Source organism: Trifolium pratense, linkage group LG3, assembly GCF_020283565.1.
Source record: "Trifolium pratense cultivar HEN17-A07 linkage group LG3, ARS_RC_1.1, whole genome shotgun sequence".
NCBI lineage: Eukaryota > Viridiplantae > Streptophyta > Magnoliopsida > Fabales > Fabaceae > Trifolium > Trifolium pratense.
This window is the reverse complement of record NC_060061.1, coordinates 20,121,869-20,139,223: the sequence shown is the minus strand read 5'-3', so window position 1 is coordinate 20,139,223 and position 17,355 is coordinate 20,121,869. Positions and strand designations below refer to the sequence as shown.

At 32.4% G+C, this 17,355-nt stretch overlaps 3 protein-coding genes across 4 annotated transcripts; 2 read left to right on the top strand and 1 right to left on the bottom strand.

The window, feature by feature from the left end:
* LOC123915743 (cyanogenic beta-glucosidase-like) lies at nt 1-4,567 on the top strand. Of its 2 annotated transcripts, none has more exons than XM_045966961.1 (13): nt 1-342; nt 499-568; nt 1,457-1,515; nt 1,604-1,679; nt 1,763-1,840; nt 1,922-2,009; nt 2,091-2,346; nt 2,446-2,561; nt 2,967-3,184; nt 3,321-3,352; nt 3,473-3,575; nt 3,703-3,811; nt 4,076-4,567. In XM_045966961.1, the coding sequence occupies exons 1-13, from the start codon at nt 178-180 to the stop codon at nt 4,251-4,253; spliced, it is 1,548 nt and encodes a 515-aa protein (XP_045822917.1). In that variant the 5' UTR covers nt 1-177; the 3' UTR covers nt 4,254-4,567. The 2 variants fall into 2 exon arrangements, with proteins under 2 accessions (XP_045822917.1, XP_045822918.1); XM_045966962.1 differs by having other exon boundaries at nt 4,079-4,520.
* Nucleotides 4,568-4,701: 134 nt separating this feature from the next.
* Nucleotides 4,702-10,626, top strand: LOC123915744 (beta-glucosidase 12-like). The gene is made up of 13 exons (XM_045966963.1): nt 4,702-5,618; nt 6,882-6,951; nt 7,738-7,796; nt 8,111-8,186; nt 8,272-8,349; nt 8,442-8,529; nt 8,701-8,878; nt 8,972-9,087; nt 9,334-9,557; nt 9,693-9,724; nt 9,870-9,972; nt 10,069-10,177; nt 10,257-10,626. The coding sequence occupies exons 1-13, from the start codon at nt 5,436-5,438 to the stop codon at nt 10,426-10,428; spliced, it is 1,488 nt and encodes a 495-aa protein (XP_045822919.1). The 5' UTR covers nt 4,702-5,435; the 3' UTR covers nt 10,429-10,626.
* An 884-nt stretch (nt 10,627-11,510) lies between these two features.
* Nucleotides 11,511-15,648, bottom strand: LOC123916768 (cyanogenic beta-glucosidase). Its single transcript, XM_045968299.1, has 13 exons — nt 15,222-15,648; nt 15,062-15,131; nt 13,910-13,968; nt 13,742-13,817; nt 13,577-13,654; nt 13,384-13,471; nt 13,019-13,274; nt 12,800-12,915; nt 12,457-12,674; nt 12,289-12,320; nt 12,096-12,198; nt 11,900-12,008; nt 11,511-11,814 (listed from the first exon to the last, which is right to left on the bottom strand). The coding sequence occupies exons 1-13, from the start codon at nt 15,390-15,392 to the stop codon at nt 11,643-11,645; spliced, it is 1,548 nt and encodes a 515-aa protein (XP_045824255.1). The 5' UTR covers nt 15,393-15,648; the 3' UTR covers nt 11,511-11,642.
* Nucleotides 15,649-17,355: the final 1,707 nt, after the last annotated feature.

Below are 17,355 nucleotides of genomic sequence, written 5' to 3'. Positions count from 1 at the left end.
CGGTGATGGTGGTTTAACACTAATCTAAACTTTAGACTAAACCAACGGTAATGAAGAAATTAACAGTAATAAATAGCAAATATTTAATTTTATTTTTAGCAAAAGAAATATCCTCCTCCCATAAAGCGAAATAATCACTTACACTCAATTTCACTTTCTCAATAATCACAATTCAAAATGCCAAAAATTGATTTCAACGTTTTTCTGTTACTACTCTCTCTTCTATCCATTGTTACTCGTATCGATGCCGTTCAACCTTTTCCTAATCACGACGTTCCTTATCTCAATCGGAGCAGTTTCCCGCCAGATTTTGTTTTTGGAACTGCTTCTTCTGCGTTCCAGGTTGATTCATTTTTCAATTTTCTTGTTATTGATCTCAATTTTCTTGTTAATAGATTCTATGTATTGCAATGTGCAATGTAGAACCATAGTTAGAACTTAGGAGATTCAATTTTGTGTGCTGATTGCTGAATTTCATGTTATTTGAATTTTTTGTAGTATGAAGGTGCTGCAACAACAGATGGAAAAGGACCTAGTATCTGGGATACATTTGCTCATAAATACCCAGGTTGTTATTAATTGCTTCTTTTTTAATTTTTCAATTTTCATATGTTCTTTTTTTAATATTAATTTGGGGCAAAAAATTTCATCATACCCTGTATCTGATTTCATGAATTAACTTGATATATCTATCCGGTTTCATTTGTGTTGTTACACCGGTTTGTAATAAGATTTAAGTTGTTCTAATCGCAATAAAATGTTATATTAGTGTTCGCAAGGCCTAGCTCAACTGACAATGCTGATATTGTTAGGCTGGACACATTCACCAGGATTCGAACCCGAAACCTCGCAGTTATGTGTGGATTTTAGGTGGTGTTTGTCACTTCATCTATAGAAAAAAAATGTTATACCAATAGGCTGTTTGTTTTTGTGTCTATACATCAATAATCTTGAGTTTCCCTTAATGATATATATTGTAGTATTTGGTTAACTGTATGTTTGACCCTAGTTCACCTTGAAAACAAACGAATATTAAGCATATGTTTCACGGTAGAAAGCTCACAGGCGTGCGGTAGGAAGCTACAAGCGGTAGTTTTGACTTGGACGTGTGGTGAATCGGATGGAAAAGGCGGAAAATAAATGCACTAAGTTAACTTCAAGAGCCAACTTTTGAATCATTTTCTTAAAGTTCCTTGTTAGAAGCACCCTTTAACTTAGATGTATAGCAGTTCTCTTTGTCTTTACGTATGTGACATCCTGCAAGTTCCTTTCAATTTAGTTCAACTTGGTAGCTTTTTCTTAATGATGTATTTAGTACTAGAATCATGTTCGACGGTCACCTTTAGCATAAGTAGCTTCTGAATGCCCTGTTATTGTTTGCTTTATGTTTAAATTGAATTTCCTAGTTACATGACATGTTAAGATTCCTCATATTTATGAATAAAATGGCATGCAGAAAAAATAAAAGATAGGAGTACTGGAGATGTAGCCGACGACTCATATAATCACTACAAGGTATGGTCCAAATTGTAGTTTTGCAAAGGTATATAAGAGAAATGTGACATATATTTACAGTTGTGATAGACTGGTTTACTTATTTTAGGATGATATTCGAATCATGAAGTATATGAATATGGATGCTTATAGATTCTCCATTTCTTGGTCTAGAGTGCTACCGAGTAAGTCATATTTTTGTTAGTACTCCTCCATGTATATTGGGGATTTATAGTAACCATTATTAATTTCTTATCACTATTTGCAGAAGGAAAGCTTAGTGGAGGCGTAAACCGCGAGGGAATAAAGTACTACAACAACCTCATCAACAAACTATTGGCTAATGGTCAAGATTCATCAATTTTTATTTACTTATTTTCATATCCATGTGGTTGTTAATCATAAATAATCATTGAGAATAATGCAGGTTTGCAACCATATGTGACCATTTTCCATTGGGACCTTCCCCAAGCCTTAGAGGATGAGTATCGCGGTTTTCTAAGCCCTCGCATCGTGTGAGTGACACAAATTTTCAAACTTGAGCTATTTTTGTATGTAATTCTAATTATTAACATGTGTAATTGGTGAGCTTGCAGGGATGATTATAGGGACTATGCTGAACTATGCTTCAAGGAATTTGGTGATAGGGTGAAACGTTGGATTACTTTGAATGAACCAAGGAGTGTGAGTAAGAATGGCTATGCAACCGGAAGGTTTGCACCAGGTCGATGTTCAGATTGGTTAAAAATGAATTGCACAGGAGGTGATTCTGGGACAGAACCATATTTGACTTCGCACTACCAACTTCTTGCTCATGCTGCTGCTGCAAAACTTTACAAGACCAAGTATCAGGTCAGGTTCTCCATATTATTCAATTGTACAAGACCAAGTGTTAACTTATTAGAACTGTTGTAAACTAAATAACCATTTTTTTTAAAAAAAAAAATGCAGGCATCTCAAAACGGTTTATTAGGGATTACCTTAAACTCTGATTGGTTTGTTCCAGTCTCTCAAGAGAAATCAGATGTTGATGCTGCACAACGAGCCCTCGACTTCATGTTTGGATGGTAAAGATTAAACTTAACTATTTGTAGCTCAACACTAACAGAGGAATTATATAAATTTTTTTAAAATATGATCATGACATGATTTAGTTGTGGATCATTCCACTTAGTAAGAAAACTGTGGACCAACCACATCATATACATGTGCAGTTATGTGATCTGATAATGACCGTGAAGCATTCCCCAATATTGCCACTATTAATGGATATATAACAAGATTGGTGTGCTGGTACTCATTTTTATCCTGAGTGATTTGTGTTGTTCACATAAATATATGTCTGCTCGGGAACCTGTAGAAAATTGAAAGTAAACTTCATGTGATTTCAGTTCACGCTGTGTATTTAATTTTAAATATATTTCTTCTCTGAAGAGTACTTCATTACTTTGATTGTATCTGCATTGTGTTAGGTATATGGACCCGCTCACAAAAGGCGAATATCCAAAAAGCATGCAATCTATGGTGGGAAATAGGCTTCCAAAGTTCTCAAGAGAAGAATCAGAGCAACTTAAGGGGTCCTTCGATTTTCTGGGCCTAAACTATTATGCATCCTTTTATGCTGCTTATGCACCTCAACTACGCGGTGCTAAACCGGCCCAACAAACTGATGCTCTTGTTAATGTTACAAGTAATTATCAGTTAATTATATGTTTGTACTAGTTAAATCAGTTCTAATGAATTGTCAAACAGAATTGTAAGAAAACTAATATTATCTAATCTTCCGAACCTCATATCTAAGCATGGTTAATTTTTTTTAATGACAGATCAGCATGATGGAAAGCCCCTTGGTCCAATGGTATGTATTTCATTGTTTCGTTGCAGCTAACTTACATATCAATGCTTTCATTTGTAGGTTTAGTTCTCCAAGAGATTATGTCTAAAATATAAAGATAACTTTATATATAATTATATGCAGGCTGCTTCCAGCTGGTTGTGCATTTATCCACGAGGATTTCGAGAACTGTTGCTTTACATCAAGAAGCAATACAACAACCCAGTAATTTACATTACTGAAAATGGTAATGCTTCTATTTTACTTACTGCAATGTTGATAGGTTATGCGTGAACTTTAATATTGTTTTTGATAGATTAAGCATACTGCAATGTTGATTATCCAAACGAAAATCTGACAAAGTCAATTGATAGGTTATGATGAGTACAATGATCCAACACTATCACTTGAAGAATCCCTTGTAGATACTTACAGAATTGATTATTTTTATCGTCATCTTTATTATCTTCAAACTGCAATCAAGTAAGTAATGCTTTATCAAAAGAGTCTCTAAGCCCCTACTTATTTATTTGTAGGTTTTATAAAATATTGATTCCAAGTAGTTTTATACTTTGGTTCCTATGCATATTTTCTACCATTCCTTTTTACATTCACCTTTTACGTGAAAATAGGAAGGCGACTTCTTTCTCTTTTAAGTGTAAAAAGGAATGTGTAGAAAATTTGTACAGGGGTAACTTTGTGTTTGGGTAAATTAATTCATTTTCTTTCATTAACCTGTATGCATAGAAGGGATGGTGTGAATGTAAAGGGATATTTTGCATGGTCATTGTTGGATAACATGGAATGGGACTCTGGCTACACCGTGCGATTTGGACTCGTCTTTGTAGATTTTAAAGACGGAGTGAAAAGATACCTAAAACACTCGGCACATTGGTTCAAGGATTTCCTCAAAAAAACTTGTTAGTGAACTTTGGATTAAAATAGAAGTGATATGCTAGTCACTCATATAGAGATCTTTGTAAATAAAAGAATTGTTAATAAAACGAAGTCAGATTTAGTAAAGAACTTCTTATTCGCCCTCTTTTATCCCAATGAAATTCTAGATTTTGCACTGTTCGAACATATATAATAGTGTCTGAATTGTAAGCTATTAAACACATCAAGTTTTGAACTTCATTATACAAACACACTTGAGACTGAACTGTGTGCATTGAATTAAATTGATTCTGTAGCACATATTTGTATTCCATTCCCATATTTATATTTATATTTTGAATTATTATTATGATCTTTTGTGTAACTGCATTATGCATATCTACTTTTATGAACACTTTTTACATCAATGAGTTAAGTTATATACTTTTGAGCCACAGTTATTAATTGATATTGCTAACAAAACTGTTCCTTTCTTTTATTATCAATATAGTATTAACGTAGCAACACAAGTTTTTTTTATAAGTTATTTAATGCTAGACTTTAAACGGTAAATGACAATCATGGCATTGTCCAAACTCCAAACATATTCTCATTTTTTTTTTGGTAGGCAACATATTCTCATTTTTATATGCAAGCAATTTGTTTTTTATTCACATTTTACCAGGGAAGTACAAAGACTAGAGAGGAAATATATAATTTATTAGAATTTGCTCTCTGCAATTGTAACAGTGAATCGACATAATCTTCCACATTATCTGTATTCTAAATTCTAAATATCTATAGAATTGATACATAATCTTCCACTTCATCAGTATTCTAAAGAATTGCAAAATGTTTACCAGGTTTGTCTTTATCTCTGGTTTTTTGTCATCAATTACAACCCTGACAGTATTTTTGCATATACTAACAGAGATAAATATGATTAACATTTTTTTAATTTTACAAATCATTTTAAAATATTGTTAATACAATTTATGCACCTTGTCTCTTTTGGATATTCTCTTTTGGCAACACTAACATTTACTCCAAAGGAGTGGACACAAACATACTACAATTTTCAATTCTCTCTGTCTCTCTAATGCCTTGTCTCTTCTAGTTTTCCTATATCTCCCTTTCATTTTGAAAAATAATCAAGTTCCATATATATTCATTTTTTATTTTCTCCAATAATTGTAATTGTAACTTAGCAGAATCACAATTTCAGAAGGGCATGACATTCAATGGCTACCTATATCTCCTCTACCTTGGTCTCTTGACTCTTATTATTAGCTCCTCTGTTCTAATGATGGCTGCAGCTGTTACTGATCCTACTACACTTGTTGACCATACTTCTCTAAACCGTAGCAATTTTCCCAAAGGTTTCATTTTTGGTACAGCATCCTCCTCCTACCAGGTGAGTATTGTAGAATTCTGTGTGTTATTGTGTATGTGGAGAGTGGAGACAAATTTTTGCTTCACATTTTTATAACATCAAGTTTTAAATTTATTTTGTAATGGTGAGGACAAGAAATAGTTGTATGAATTTAAACACTTTTATTAAGTGGCATGTAAACACAAGAGTAGCTGATATAGTTAAAACTATTTGTTTCAAACATTTTTTGGACTTCAATAAAGATGGTAAGTTCAGCAAAATTTGCAAATGCTCTCCGCCGTATTTTCCTTTTATGATAAAATTAAAGATTGTTTTGTGTTTGGGGAGACTACTAAGCCTTTTAAGGTTGATTTGGTCTTGAAGAAATTTTGTATATCACAGAACTTCCCATTGATGGAAAGCAGGTATATTTTATTTTTTTTTTTGTTTTATTTTATTTCATTCACTTAATAACAATTAGTCTTTGTTGGGTTATTTATATACTTGTGGCAATTGGTGTGCAGGTTTCAGGACCTGAATGCGATGATCCTATTGGAATAATTGCAAATCATTTTGAAAAACTCGAGACGAAGCTAGGAAATTTGTATTCGTTAAAAATGATAAGAACTGCTGTGACATAAATTTAATGACTAGCAATTTCCTATTTTCGTACCGAGTTATTCCAAAATGATTTACAATTATTCCAACAGGATCATCGCATCCAGATCCTGAAACATGCACATCAATTGCCACACGTATATAAATAACCCAACAAAGACTAATTCTTGTTGAGTGAGTGAAATAAAATAAAATATACCTGCTTTGACATAAAATCAATCGGAAGTCCTGTGATATACAAGATATCTTCAAAAACAAAATCAACCTTAAAATTAAAGGCCCGGTAGTCTCCCAAACACAAAGCAATATTGACTTTTATCATAAAAGAAAAGTATGGTGGAGAGCATTTGCAAATTCATACAATTATTTGGAAATTCATACAACTATATCAGCTCTTCTTGAGTCTACATGCCACTTAATAAAATTGTTTAAATTCATACAATTATTTCTTGTCCACACCATTACAACATAAATTTATTCTTAACTACTTTAGTAAATATTCATTCAAAGTATACTTTAGGAAAAACAAGGTTAATAAATAAATATTTTCGAACAAAAATTTAAGAGACCAAAGATATAGAGATGGAATGAGTACTATGTATGTATGGGTATGGGTATATATGGCTATTGAAGCTTCAAAATTGGAGGTTGATTTGTAAGATACGATTTTTTGTGCTGATAATGTAGTATGAAGGTGCTGCAAATGAAGGTGGAAGAGGACAAAGTATTTGGGATAACTATACTCATAAAAATCCAGGTATAGCTCTCTGTTCTTTATTTCTTACTTTGGTGAATAATAACTTGAATGAGAATAAAGGTTTTTCATTTACATGTTTTGATTTTTGTTTTGAAACGGTCCAATGTTAGTATGTTAATTGTTAATTTATTAGTTTACGTTGTAGGTGAGAGTCGAACTCGAGACTCACTCTTATAACTCAGCTCCTTAACTCTTTCACGAAGCCACCAAGCCGATCTTATATTCCTTATTTACATGTTTTGTTTTAGAAAAAGAAAAATATGTTTTGCACTCCTTTAGGTTGTTTAATTATGTCAGATTAGTCTGTTAAGTTTTTTTTATGTGTCATATAAGTTCTTTATGTACACTACGTGTTCACAATTACTATTTTTCACACATTTCGTCACAAAAATAGACGTGACATGAACATGGTTAACAATTTTTTGTCATCACACATTTCTCAGTTCCTACATGTAACTCTTGCCCAAATCTTTTTAACCTTCTCTCCTTCCTTAGTAATATTTGCCTCTAATTGTTTAACATAATTTTGAAAAGGGCTACATGCATGTATATTTTTTGTAGTATGATATGAAGAAATTAACAACAGAGCACATTTTTGTCAAAATGAAAAAGAAAAGAGAACACATTAGATATTGAAGAAAAGAAACAGAAGCATTATCAATCAATATCTTTAATTATGTAAAAAATAATATATTTAATTTGATAATAACACCCCTGTAGCTACTGAAAGTAGTCTTTTTACTTTTCAAGATGTAGTAGTTGCTTAATTGGTGTAACTTCATACAGAAAAAATATTGGATAGAAGCAATGGAGATGTAGCTGTTGATCAGTATCATCGATATAAGGTACATTCAATAGGATATCAAATTGTTACAGCATTCTCTTGATCTTGTAAATTTTACTTCATTGTTTCTTTTTTTTTTTATTTCATTGTAATATTTGTATGTCAAAATCCATCAACCATTATAATTTTTGTATAATCTTGCAGGAAATGGAATTTGACATAGCTCAAACATGATATAAATAATCTATATTTAAGTTAATCATCAATCATAGATTTTACTCTGCTTTAAAAAAATCATAGCCTTGTGAAGCTCTAATATTTTGTTTGCAATTTTTGTGTGTATTATATGTGGTAACCATTTTTACATCTTAATAGGACGATGTTGCAATCATGAAGTATATGAATACAGATGCATACAGATTCTCCATCTCTTGGCCAAGGATATTGCCAAGTAATAGAAAATGTCCAATTTAATCCTATCGTTAGTTGAATCTTTCGTTTACATCAATTAATTAACAGTTCTAACAAATATGCAGAAGGAAAAGTAAGTGAAGGTATAAACCAAGAAGGAATCAAATATTACAACAACCTGATCAATGAGTTACTTAATAACGGTAATGCTTAATAATCCATATTTCGAAAGTATGTCATATTCAAGATGTTCATAATCATAATAATATAAAAATTTATGGAATTATTGAACCAGGTCTGATACCATTTGTGACCCTTTTCCATTGGGATCTTCCCCAAGCCTTACAAGACGAGTACAATGGCTTCTTGAGCCCCGATATTATGTAAGTCCCATGGCACGTATGTTCTTTCAAATTGAATTTTTAATAAGTAGTGTGTTAATTTCTATGTACATGATCCGTTACAATATGACATTGTTTGATACATGTAATCGACCCTATACGGTTATATAAGGTTTGATTGTTGATGATTTGTTTTTTATTTTCTATGTGCAGAAATGATTTTCAGGACTACGCCGAGATATGCTTCAAGGAATTTGGAGACAGAGTGAAGCATTGGATTACTCTTAATGAGCCACACTCTTATAGTATGGGTACAGAGCCCTACATGGCCTCGCACAACCAACTCCTTGCTCATGCTGCTGCTGTCAAACTTTATAGAACCAAGTACCAGGTACACAGCACTAAAGATCCATTAACATTATTAGTAATTTAGAAATCTTTTTTTAGGATTGTCTAAAACATTAATTTACTTGAATATGAGCAGGATTCTCAAAATGGTTCAATAGGCATCACCTTAAATTGTCACTGGTTTTTGCCGTTCTCAAATGACACATTAGATCATCAAGCTGCCCAACGCGCTCTTGATTTCATGTTTGGTTGGTAATGGTTATATTCTACAACTCTACTTTCCACGCGCAACGTTTTAAATAGATTATGTACATTATGATTTCGGCCATAATGTTAAAGGTTTTATTGACCTATGCAACTGTAATGCCGCATTTGTCCACAAAATCATGTATCGCGAGTCGCGACATAATTGCTAGTTGACCGTAATTTAAAATTTTCTTTATATGTATTTTTATTGTTTATGTTATGCTTCATGCTTGTTAATGGATTTGTTTATAGGTTTATGGAGCCATTGACAACAGGAGAGTATCCACAAAGCATGGTGTCTTTTGTAGGAAATCGTTTACCGAAGTTCACTACAGAGCAATCCAAGATGCTTATTGGAACATTTGATTTTATTGGAATCAATTATTATACCTCCAATTATGCTGCCAATATACCATATTCAAATAATGACACAAGCAAACCTACCTATTTCAAAGATACTCACGTCAATTTAACAAGTAAGAACACCTTGATCACAAGTTCACAATTCCGAATGAATCTGTGATACTTTCTTTTGATTTTTTATTTCACTAAATGAAGATATATAGTTCATTCGGTTGATGTAAAATATTGTGTGCTATGACTTTTGACAGCTGAGCGTAACGGGATACCAATTGGACCAAGGGTGAGTAAGACTCTATTGTTGTTACTGTTATATCTAATATATGAATGTGTGCACGTGCACGTGTATTGACATTTATATAATCAGATACTTCGTTTCTACGATTTATTTGTTTTACGAAAAACGAAGAAATGACATTTATGTACAGGCTGCTTCACCTTGGCTATTTATTTATCCAAGGGGGATTCAGGAACTACTATTGTACACAAAGACAAAGTATTACAATCCTTTGATTTACATAACAGAAAATGGTAATGCTTTAATTAAGTTGATTTCATTTTTTTCTTTCTAATCAAATCAACTTGCTAATAAACTAAAATTTTCAAATTTTAATAATTAAATTATAGGTATGGATGAGATCAATGATCCAACGCTATCACTTGAAAAATCGCTTATGGATACTTACAGAATTGATTACTATTATCGTCATCTTTATTATATTTCATCTGCAATCAAGTAAGTAACACATTCTCTTTACCTAAATCAGAATCAATTACATTAGTTTCACACTCTAATTGTTGTTTTTTGTGTGAAGGCATGGTGTGAAAGTGAAAGGATATTTTGCATGGTCACTTTTGGACAACTTTGAATGGATGGCCGGATTCACCAGGCGTTTTGGAATTAACTTTGTTGATTACAAGGATAATCTTAAAAGACACCATAAGCACTCTGCCCATTGGTTTAGGAATTTTCTTAAAAAAGATTAGAGTTACAGCTTTTGATGTCATGAGGATTACTTTTCTACATAAATGACAAGGCCGGCACAAAACATTTTGAAGCTCAAGACAAATTAAAAATTGAGACCCTTTGAAGATGAAAAAAAATAATAAAATAAGGTTTTATATGAAAGTCAATAATTTATATGATCATCATATGATTTGAGGTCTTGTGTAGTAAAACATTGATTTGTGTGCTCAATCAATGTGGAGTTGCTAAAAAACAGCAACTTCAGGGACTTAAACACTTCAAAAAATTCTCTCCAAAGAAACGACTTAAACACTTCAAAGAAACGAATATTTTTTTATCCATCATATTTTTTTATCTTCATATTTTGTATGCAATTACAAAGAAACGACTTAAACACTTCAAAAAATTCTCTCCAGGTCCCTCAATGGTTAGAGCATATTGAGGGGCTTAAAAAGAATGCATTCTGCACTTCTGGGATGAAAAATAGGGAATTTCATCGGCCTAGACCAAACTCTAAAGGGCCATCATTGAGTCTGTTGTCAATGTCTGGTTGCTGGTGCTCGCCTACTGGATTTACTATGTTTTGTACCACCACACTACCGCCACCATATAGAATTTTCTTGAGTCCTCTTTTTGTTTTTGAGGCCCGGTACAGTGGCACATACACAGGGTCGGCCCGGACAAATGATGGTTACAAATGATGGCAGGAATCCAACATCCCGTCAAGGGAGTCACTGTTAAAGAGTTCATCACAAAGTGAACATACAACAAGTCTTTTCTAGAGAGCTGTGGCTTTTTTTACAATCACACATTTCATAACCAATTACTTCATCAGTATTTACCATATTACAGTTAATATATTGTATAATTTCTTTTTCAAAAAAAAAATATATTGTATAATTTCAAGTAGAATGCATTCTAGAGCTTCTAGAATTAAATTGGGATCTATGAAACACGGACACCGGACACGACATGAACACTAATACGTCGACACCGATAACAATTTGAGAAAATCATATAATTTAGTGTAATCATAGGTGTCGGTGTCATGTCAATGTCTGACACCGACGTGTGGCCATGGGTCAAAGAGGGGAGTAAGAAGTGCTTTACTAAATCTGAACTCTTTTATTGAAAATTCTTTTATGTCAGAGTTCTACATGAGTGAATTTCATATCTCTATCCTAAGTTCATTTAAACATAATACTTTTCTTAGAACCGTGCTGAATACATATGTCTAAGATTTTTTGAGGAAATTCTTAAACCAATGCGCCGAGAGTTTTGGGTGTCTTTTCAAGTCGTTTTTATAATCCACAAAGACGAGTCCAAATCGCAAGCTGAAGCCAGATTCCCATTCCATGTTATCCAACAATGACCATGCAAAATATCCCTTTACATTCACACCATCCCTGTTATGCATTAAGGTCAATATTAGCCAAAGATAATATCAATTATTTACCACCGGAAAGGCTCTTCTGAATATCTATTATTTACCTGATTGCAGTTTCAAGATAATAAAGATGACGGTAATAGTAATCAATTCTGTAAGTATCTAAAAGGGATTCTTGAAGTGACAGTGTTGGATCGTTGAACTCATCACGACCTATCAATTGATTTTGTCAGACTTGCATTAGTTTTATTAATATCACAGTATTATGCATATAATTTCTTCGAAAATAAGAAACGTTACCATTTTCTGTAATGTAAATTACGGGGTTGTTGTAGTGATTTTTGACGTAAAGTAACAGTTGTCGAAATCCTCGTGGATAAATGCATAACCAATTGGAAGCACCCTGCATATAATTAAAGATGAAGTTACCTTTATATTTTAGAAATAATCTTTCGGAGCAAAAAAGCTACAAATGAAATGATGAAATACATACCATTGGACCAAGGGGCTTGCCATCATGTTCAACTGTCATTGAAAAATAATAAATCATGCTTAGATATAAAGTTCAAAGTATGTAAAATTACGTTTTTTTCGAATTCTGTTACGCGATTAATTAGAACTGAATTATTTAGTACAAGCATATAATTAAGTTGATAATTACATGTAGCATTAATAAGAGAATCAGTTTGTATGGCTGGTATGGCATTCGGTATGCGAGGTGCTTTAGCAGCATAATAGGATGAATAATAGTTTAGGCCTAGAAAATCGAAGGACCCCTTAAGTTTCTTGGATTCTTCTTTGGAGAACTTTGGTAGCCGTTTCCCGACCAAAGATCGCATGCTTCTCGGATAGCTGCCTTTTGTGAGTGGATGCATAAACCTACAGCGAAATGGCACATAGTTGCATTTGAATTCAGAAAATCAACCATAACTATATAAGTGAAATGAAGTTAATATCATTTATTTGTTAGTGTTGAGATATGAATAGTTAAGTTTAATCTTTACCATCCAAACATGAAGTCGAGGCCTCGTCTTGCGGCATCAACATCTGCTTTCTCTTTAGATGCCGGCTCATACCAGTGAGAGAGTAAGGTAATCCCTATTTTACCGTTTTGAGTTGCCTGCATTTTGGTTATATAATTAGGAACAACAATATATTCACACTAAAAAACGAAGCATGATCTGCCGAATTTGAATAACATTTTTCTTTTAAAGATAGAGAACCTGATATTTGGTCTTGTACAGTCTCGCAGCAGCAGCATGAGCAAGAAGTTGGTAATGCGCAGTCAAATATGGTTCTCTCCCTGAATCACCTCCGGTGCAATTCAGATTTAACCAATCTGAACATCGACCTGGCGCAAATTTTCCAAATGCATAAGCATTCATGCTCACACTCCATGGTTCATTCAAAGTAATCCAATGTTTCACCCTATCACCAAATTCCTTGAAGCAAAGTTCAGCATAGTCCCTAAAGTCATCGCTGCAAGCACGTGAATTACATATGTTAATCTATTAACTAGATTAAATGTAACCTTTCCCCTAAATAATTATACAGAAATAGCTCTAAATGGAAAATTTGTGTCACTCACACAATGTCAGGGCTTAGAAAACCGCGATACTCGTCTTCTAAGGCTTGGGGAACGTCCCAATGGAAAAGTGTCACATATGGTTGCAAACCTGCATAGTTCTCAATGATTATTTATGATTAACAAATTGTCACATATGGATATGATTCTAGTACAATTTGAAAACACTAATTAATAAATATTGATGAATCTTTACCATTAGCCAATACTTCGTTGATGACGTTGTTGTAGTATTTTATTCCCTCGCGGTTTACACCTCCACTAAGTTTTCCTTCTGCAAATATAGTCGATAAGAAATTTATAATGGTTACTATAAATCACCGATCTTCAGGGAGGATTATTATCAAAAAATATGACTTACTTGGAAGCACTCTAGACCAAGAAATCGAGAATCTATAAGCATCCAAATTCATATCCTTCATGATTCCAATATCTTCCTATAATACATAGAGCAGTCTATCATGAGTCTAAAATATGATACATTTGTAATATATATACCTCTGCTGCATAACTTCAATTTGGACCATACCTTGTATCGATGATACGCATCGTCAGCTACATCTCCATTAGCTCTATCTCTTATTTTTTCTGCAAGCCATTTCATTAATAAATATGAGAAAATCTATCAATAAATAAGTAAAGCAAGAAATAACTTGTAGCAAGTTACATTAAGTTAGATCTCCAAGGCATTCAGAAGTTACTTAAGCTAAAAGTGACTCTTGAACATGATCTATGTTGCATGGGTATTCCTAAAATGGTGAAGTATCCGTCCGGGTAGTACCAGATTATATTTTTTTATTATATTTCAATTATCTCTAATTTTTTATGTAAATAGTTGAGACGGTGGACCAAAAAAAAATTAAATCTTCAAAGCATGATGATAATAATTCACTTAAAAATATTTTTTCTAATATTTTATATTAACACCGCACCTTAAATTTTCTAAAAATATGGTACCGCAAACCAGTACCCATACCGGATACCAGTACAGGCAACATAGAACATGATTCTAGCACTAAATTAATAAAAGGCTAGGTGCACTAAATTGAATGGAACTTGCAGAAACTCGCATGAATAAAGACAGGACCTACACCGAATCCACCAAGAGTATTCCATTTATTCAAGACAAAGAGGACTACTAGACATGGTTTCAAATTGCAAATTGCATCACGTGATGTGACAGCAATATTGCATTTGCAACAGTGTTCGTAACCGCATCAGGTCACAGTTGCAGTGTGATTTAGATTGTAAATCACAGTGAAGACTGCATCGCACACATCAGGACAGATGGGTCCGGTGGTCGGGAAATTGGTGATGAAAACCAAAAAAATAAGAATAAACTCTGTCAACAAAAGTTAGTTGTATCTGATTCAAAATCTGCACCAGAAACAACAACTTTTGCTGACCTAAATTTTTTTTATATATAAGACCGGTGATAATAAATAAATTCATGCTACATCGACAGCAATTTAAAACCATATGTCAAATACACAGTGTATAATAAAATGTTTGCCCCAAATGAACAAACATGAATCCTCTGCCGCCAAGGAGACTGATTTCATTACAAATATGCTGAAAGTGACTCTTGAATATTCACTACATCAATTCTCTAACAAGAAAAAACATGACATCAAATCATTCATATTTTCAAAATTGAAAAAAAAAAAAAAAAAAACGTCACCTGGGTATTTATGAGTGAAAGTATCCCAAATACTTGGTCCTTTTCCATCTTCAAGTGCTGCACCTTCATACTGCAAAAAACTCAAAAACATGAAACTAGAATATTTCTACATTGCATGTATCATAAATAATAACAGAATTTGAAAGATGGTTATTAGTACCTGGAAAGCAGAGGAGGCTGTTCCAAAAACAAAGTCTGGCGGGAAACAGCTCCGATTGAGATCGGAAAAATCATCAAAACGAAAAGGAAGAGCTTCAAAAGAATGGATATGAGTAGTAATGGATAAAAGAGAGAGTAATAACAGAAGAACTTTGAAATCAAATGCTGCCATTCTTTTAGTTCTGGTTGTCAGTTACTGGACTATGCTTTTGTTTTATAGGAGGGAGTGAGACTTTTCCTTCACTAAAGTCGTATTAAGAAATTTAATTTAACGCTCCCTATCTCATTTTTGGATTCGGATCATCTCCGATTTTTTCTCTAGTCGTGGTCATCTTATAGTAATTAATTAGTCTTATCTATTCATTCACCTTTTTCTTTCTCATCTTAATTGCTTTTTAGCTCTTTGTGATTTACCAATGGATTGGATTAAGAGAAGGAGAGACATATCCAAATCCGTCCATATTTATAGGACTCTTGCCAAAAAAACAGGTGTCACTAAATATAAGACCCTCAGCACATTTTTACGTGCATTTATTGCTTTTTTTCCAAATATACCCTCTTATCATACCATCAATTTTGTCTTGGAATATGAAAAAGTTAATAATGAATGCATTTTCAGACAAAAGTTATTTTAATAATAGTCATATATATTTCAAACAAATCTATTACTTCAACGATTTTTCTTAAGGAAAATGTTAACATGTGGACCAAATGCACATGTTAAGAATACAAATGTGGTAATATTCTCTTATAATTTGTGCATTATATTTTTTAAACATTAAATTCTTTTATGTTATTAAATATAAATTTCTATTTTTAGATATTTAACATGTGCCATTGGTGCACATGTTAACATGACCCTTTTCTTAATAGTTAAAATTCGTAGGGATGGAAGAAGTAAAAATTTTCTTATATATGGCACCGGAGGTAGTAATTTTTTACCAAACAAAATTTAATAATAACGTAGTTTCTAAGATACTTTCATAAATATTTACATGACGTGGTGATTTGATCAGATTCGTGCGTAAATATTTTTACATTATTTAGTACTAGCGGGACAGGCAGCTGCATGTGTCTATCTTATGTCCAAAAAAAAAATATGTCTTATCTTATGGTGACTTTGTTAATAAAAAAATTTTGCTACAAAAAAATAAAATGTACCTTATGTTAGGATGAGTTTGTTAATAAAAGATTTTTGTTGCTACTAAAAAAATCAGGGGTATTGTTGGTATTATGAAATGTCCACACCAAAACCCATATATTCTTTTTTTTTTATTTGGTTACATCCATGTATTCTCTTTATATATAGTATAGAATATATAGTATAGATATAAGAGGAGGGATCTGTTGACTTAGGAGTAAGTCTCCATTGACTTACTCCGCTTAATAACTCGATATCGGTATTATATTTCTTTAATCCAACCGTTGAATTCAAATATCTTATTGAGTAGATACACTCCACAAATTTTTATAAAAATTCAAAAAATGTAGTTATGTATTCAGACTATTGAAATTCAACAGTTTTTTTTAAAAGTTTGAAGTTATCAGAAAAAGTATCAAACGGTTTTGAATTTTTATAAAAATTTGTGGAGTCGATCTACTCAATGAGATCTTTGAATTCAACAGTTGGATTGAAGAAATATAATGTCGATATCGAGTTATTAAGCGGAGTAAGTCAATGGAGACTTACTCCTGGAGTCAACGGATCCCTCCTCTAGATTATAAATATAGTACAAATTAAATCCTTAAAAGAAAATTAATTAATAGTGTTGCATAATAATGAAAATAATAATTTTTTCACATATCTTGTAAAAAAAAGAAATTGATACTCTCTTTGTGACACTTTATAAGTAAAATTCTACTTTTTAAGTTCATTATATTAAATATACAATGAATATACAATGAATCTGGTCTATTCATTGTATATTTAATATAATGAACCTAGAAAGTAGATTTTTGCTTATAAAATGACACGGAGGGACTATGTATATAACATTAGTTCAAAATTTTATTAAAAAAATAAATTTAATTTTATACTATCGTTGTATATAGAAAATTTATCTTATCTATCTATTATAAAGTAAATTCTAAACCTCAGAAAAGTAAAGTTATTCTAAATAAGGTAACTACATTAA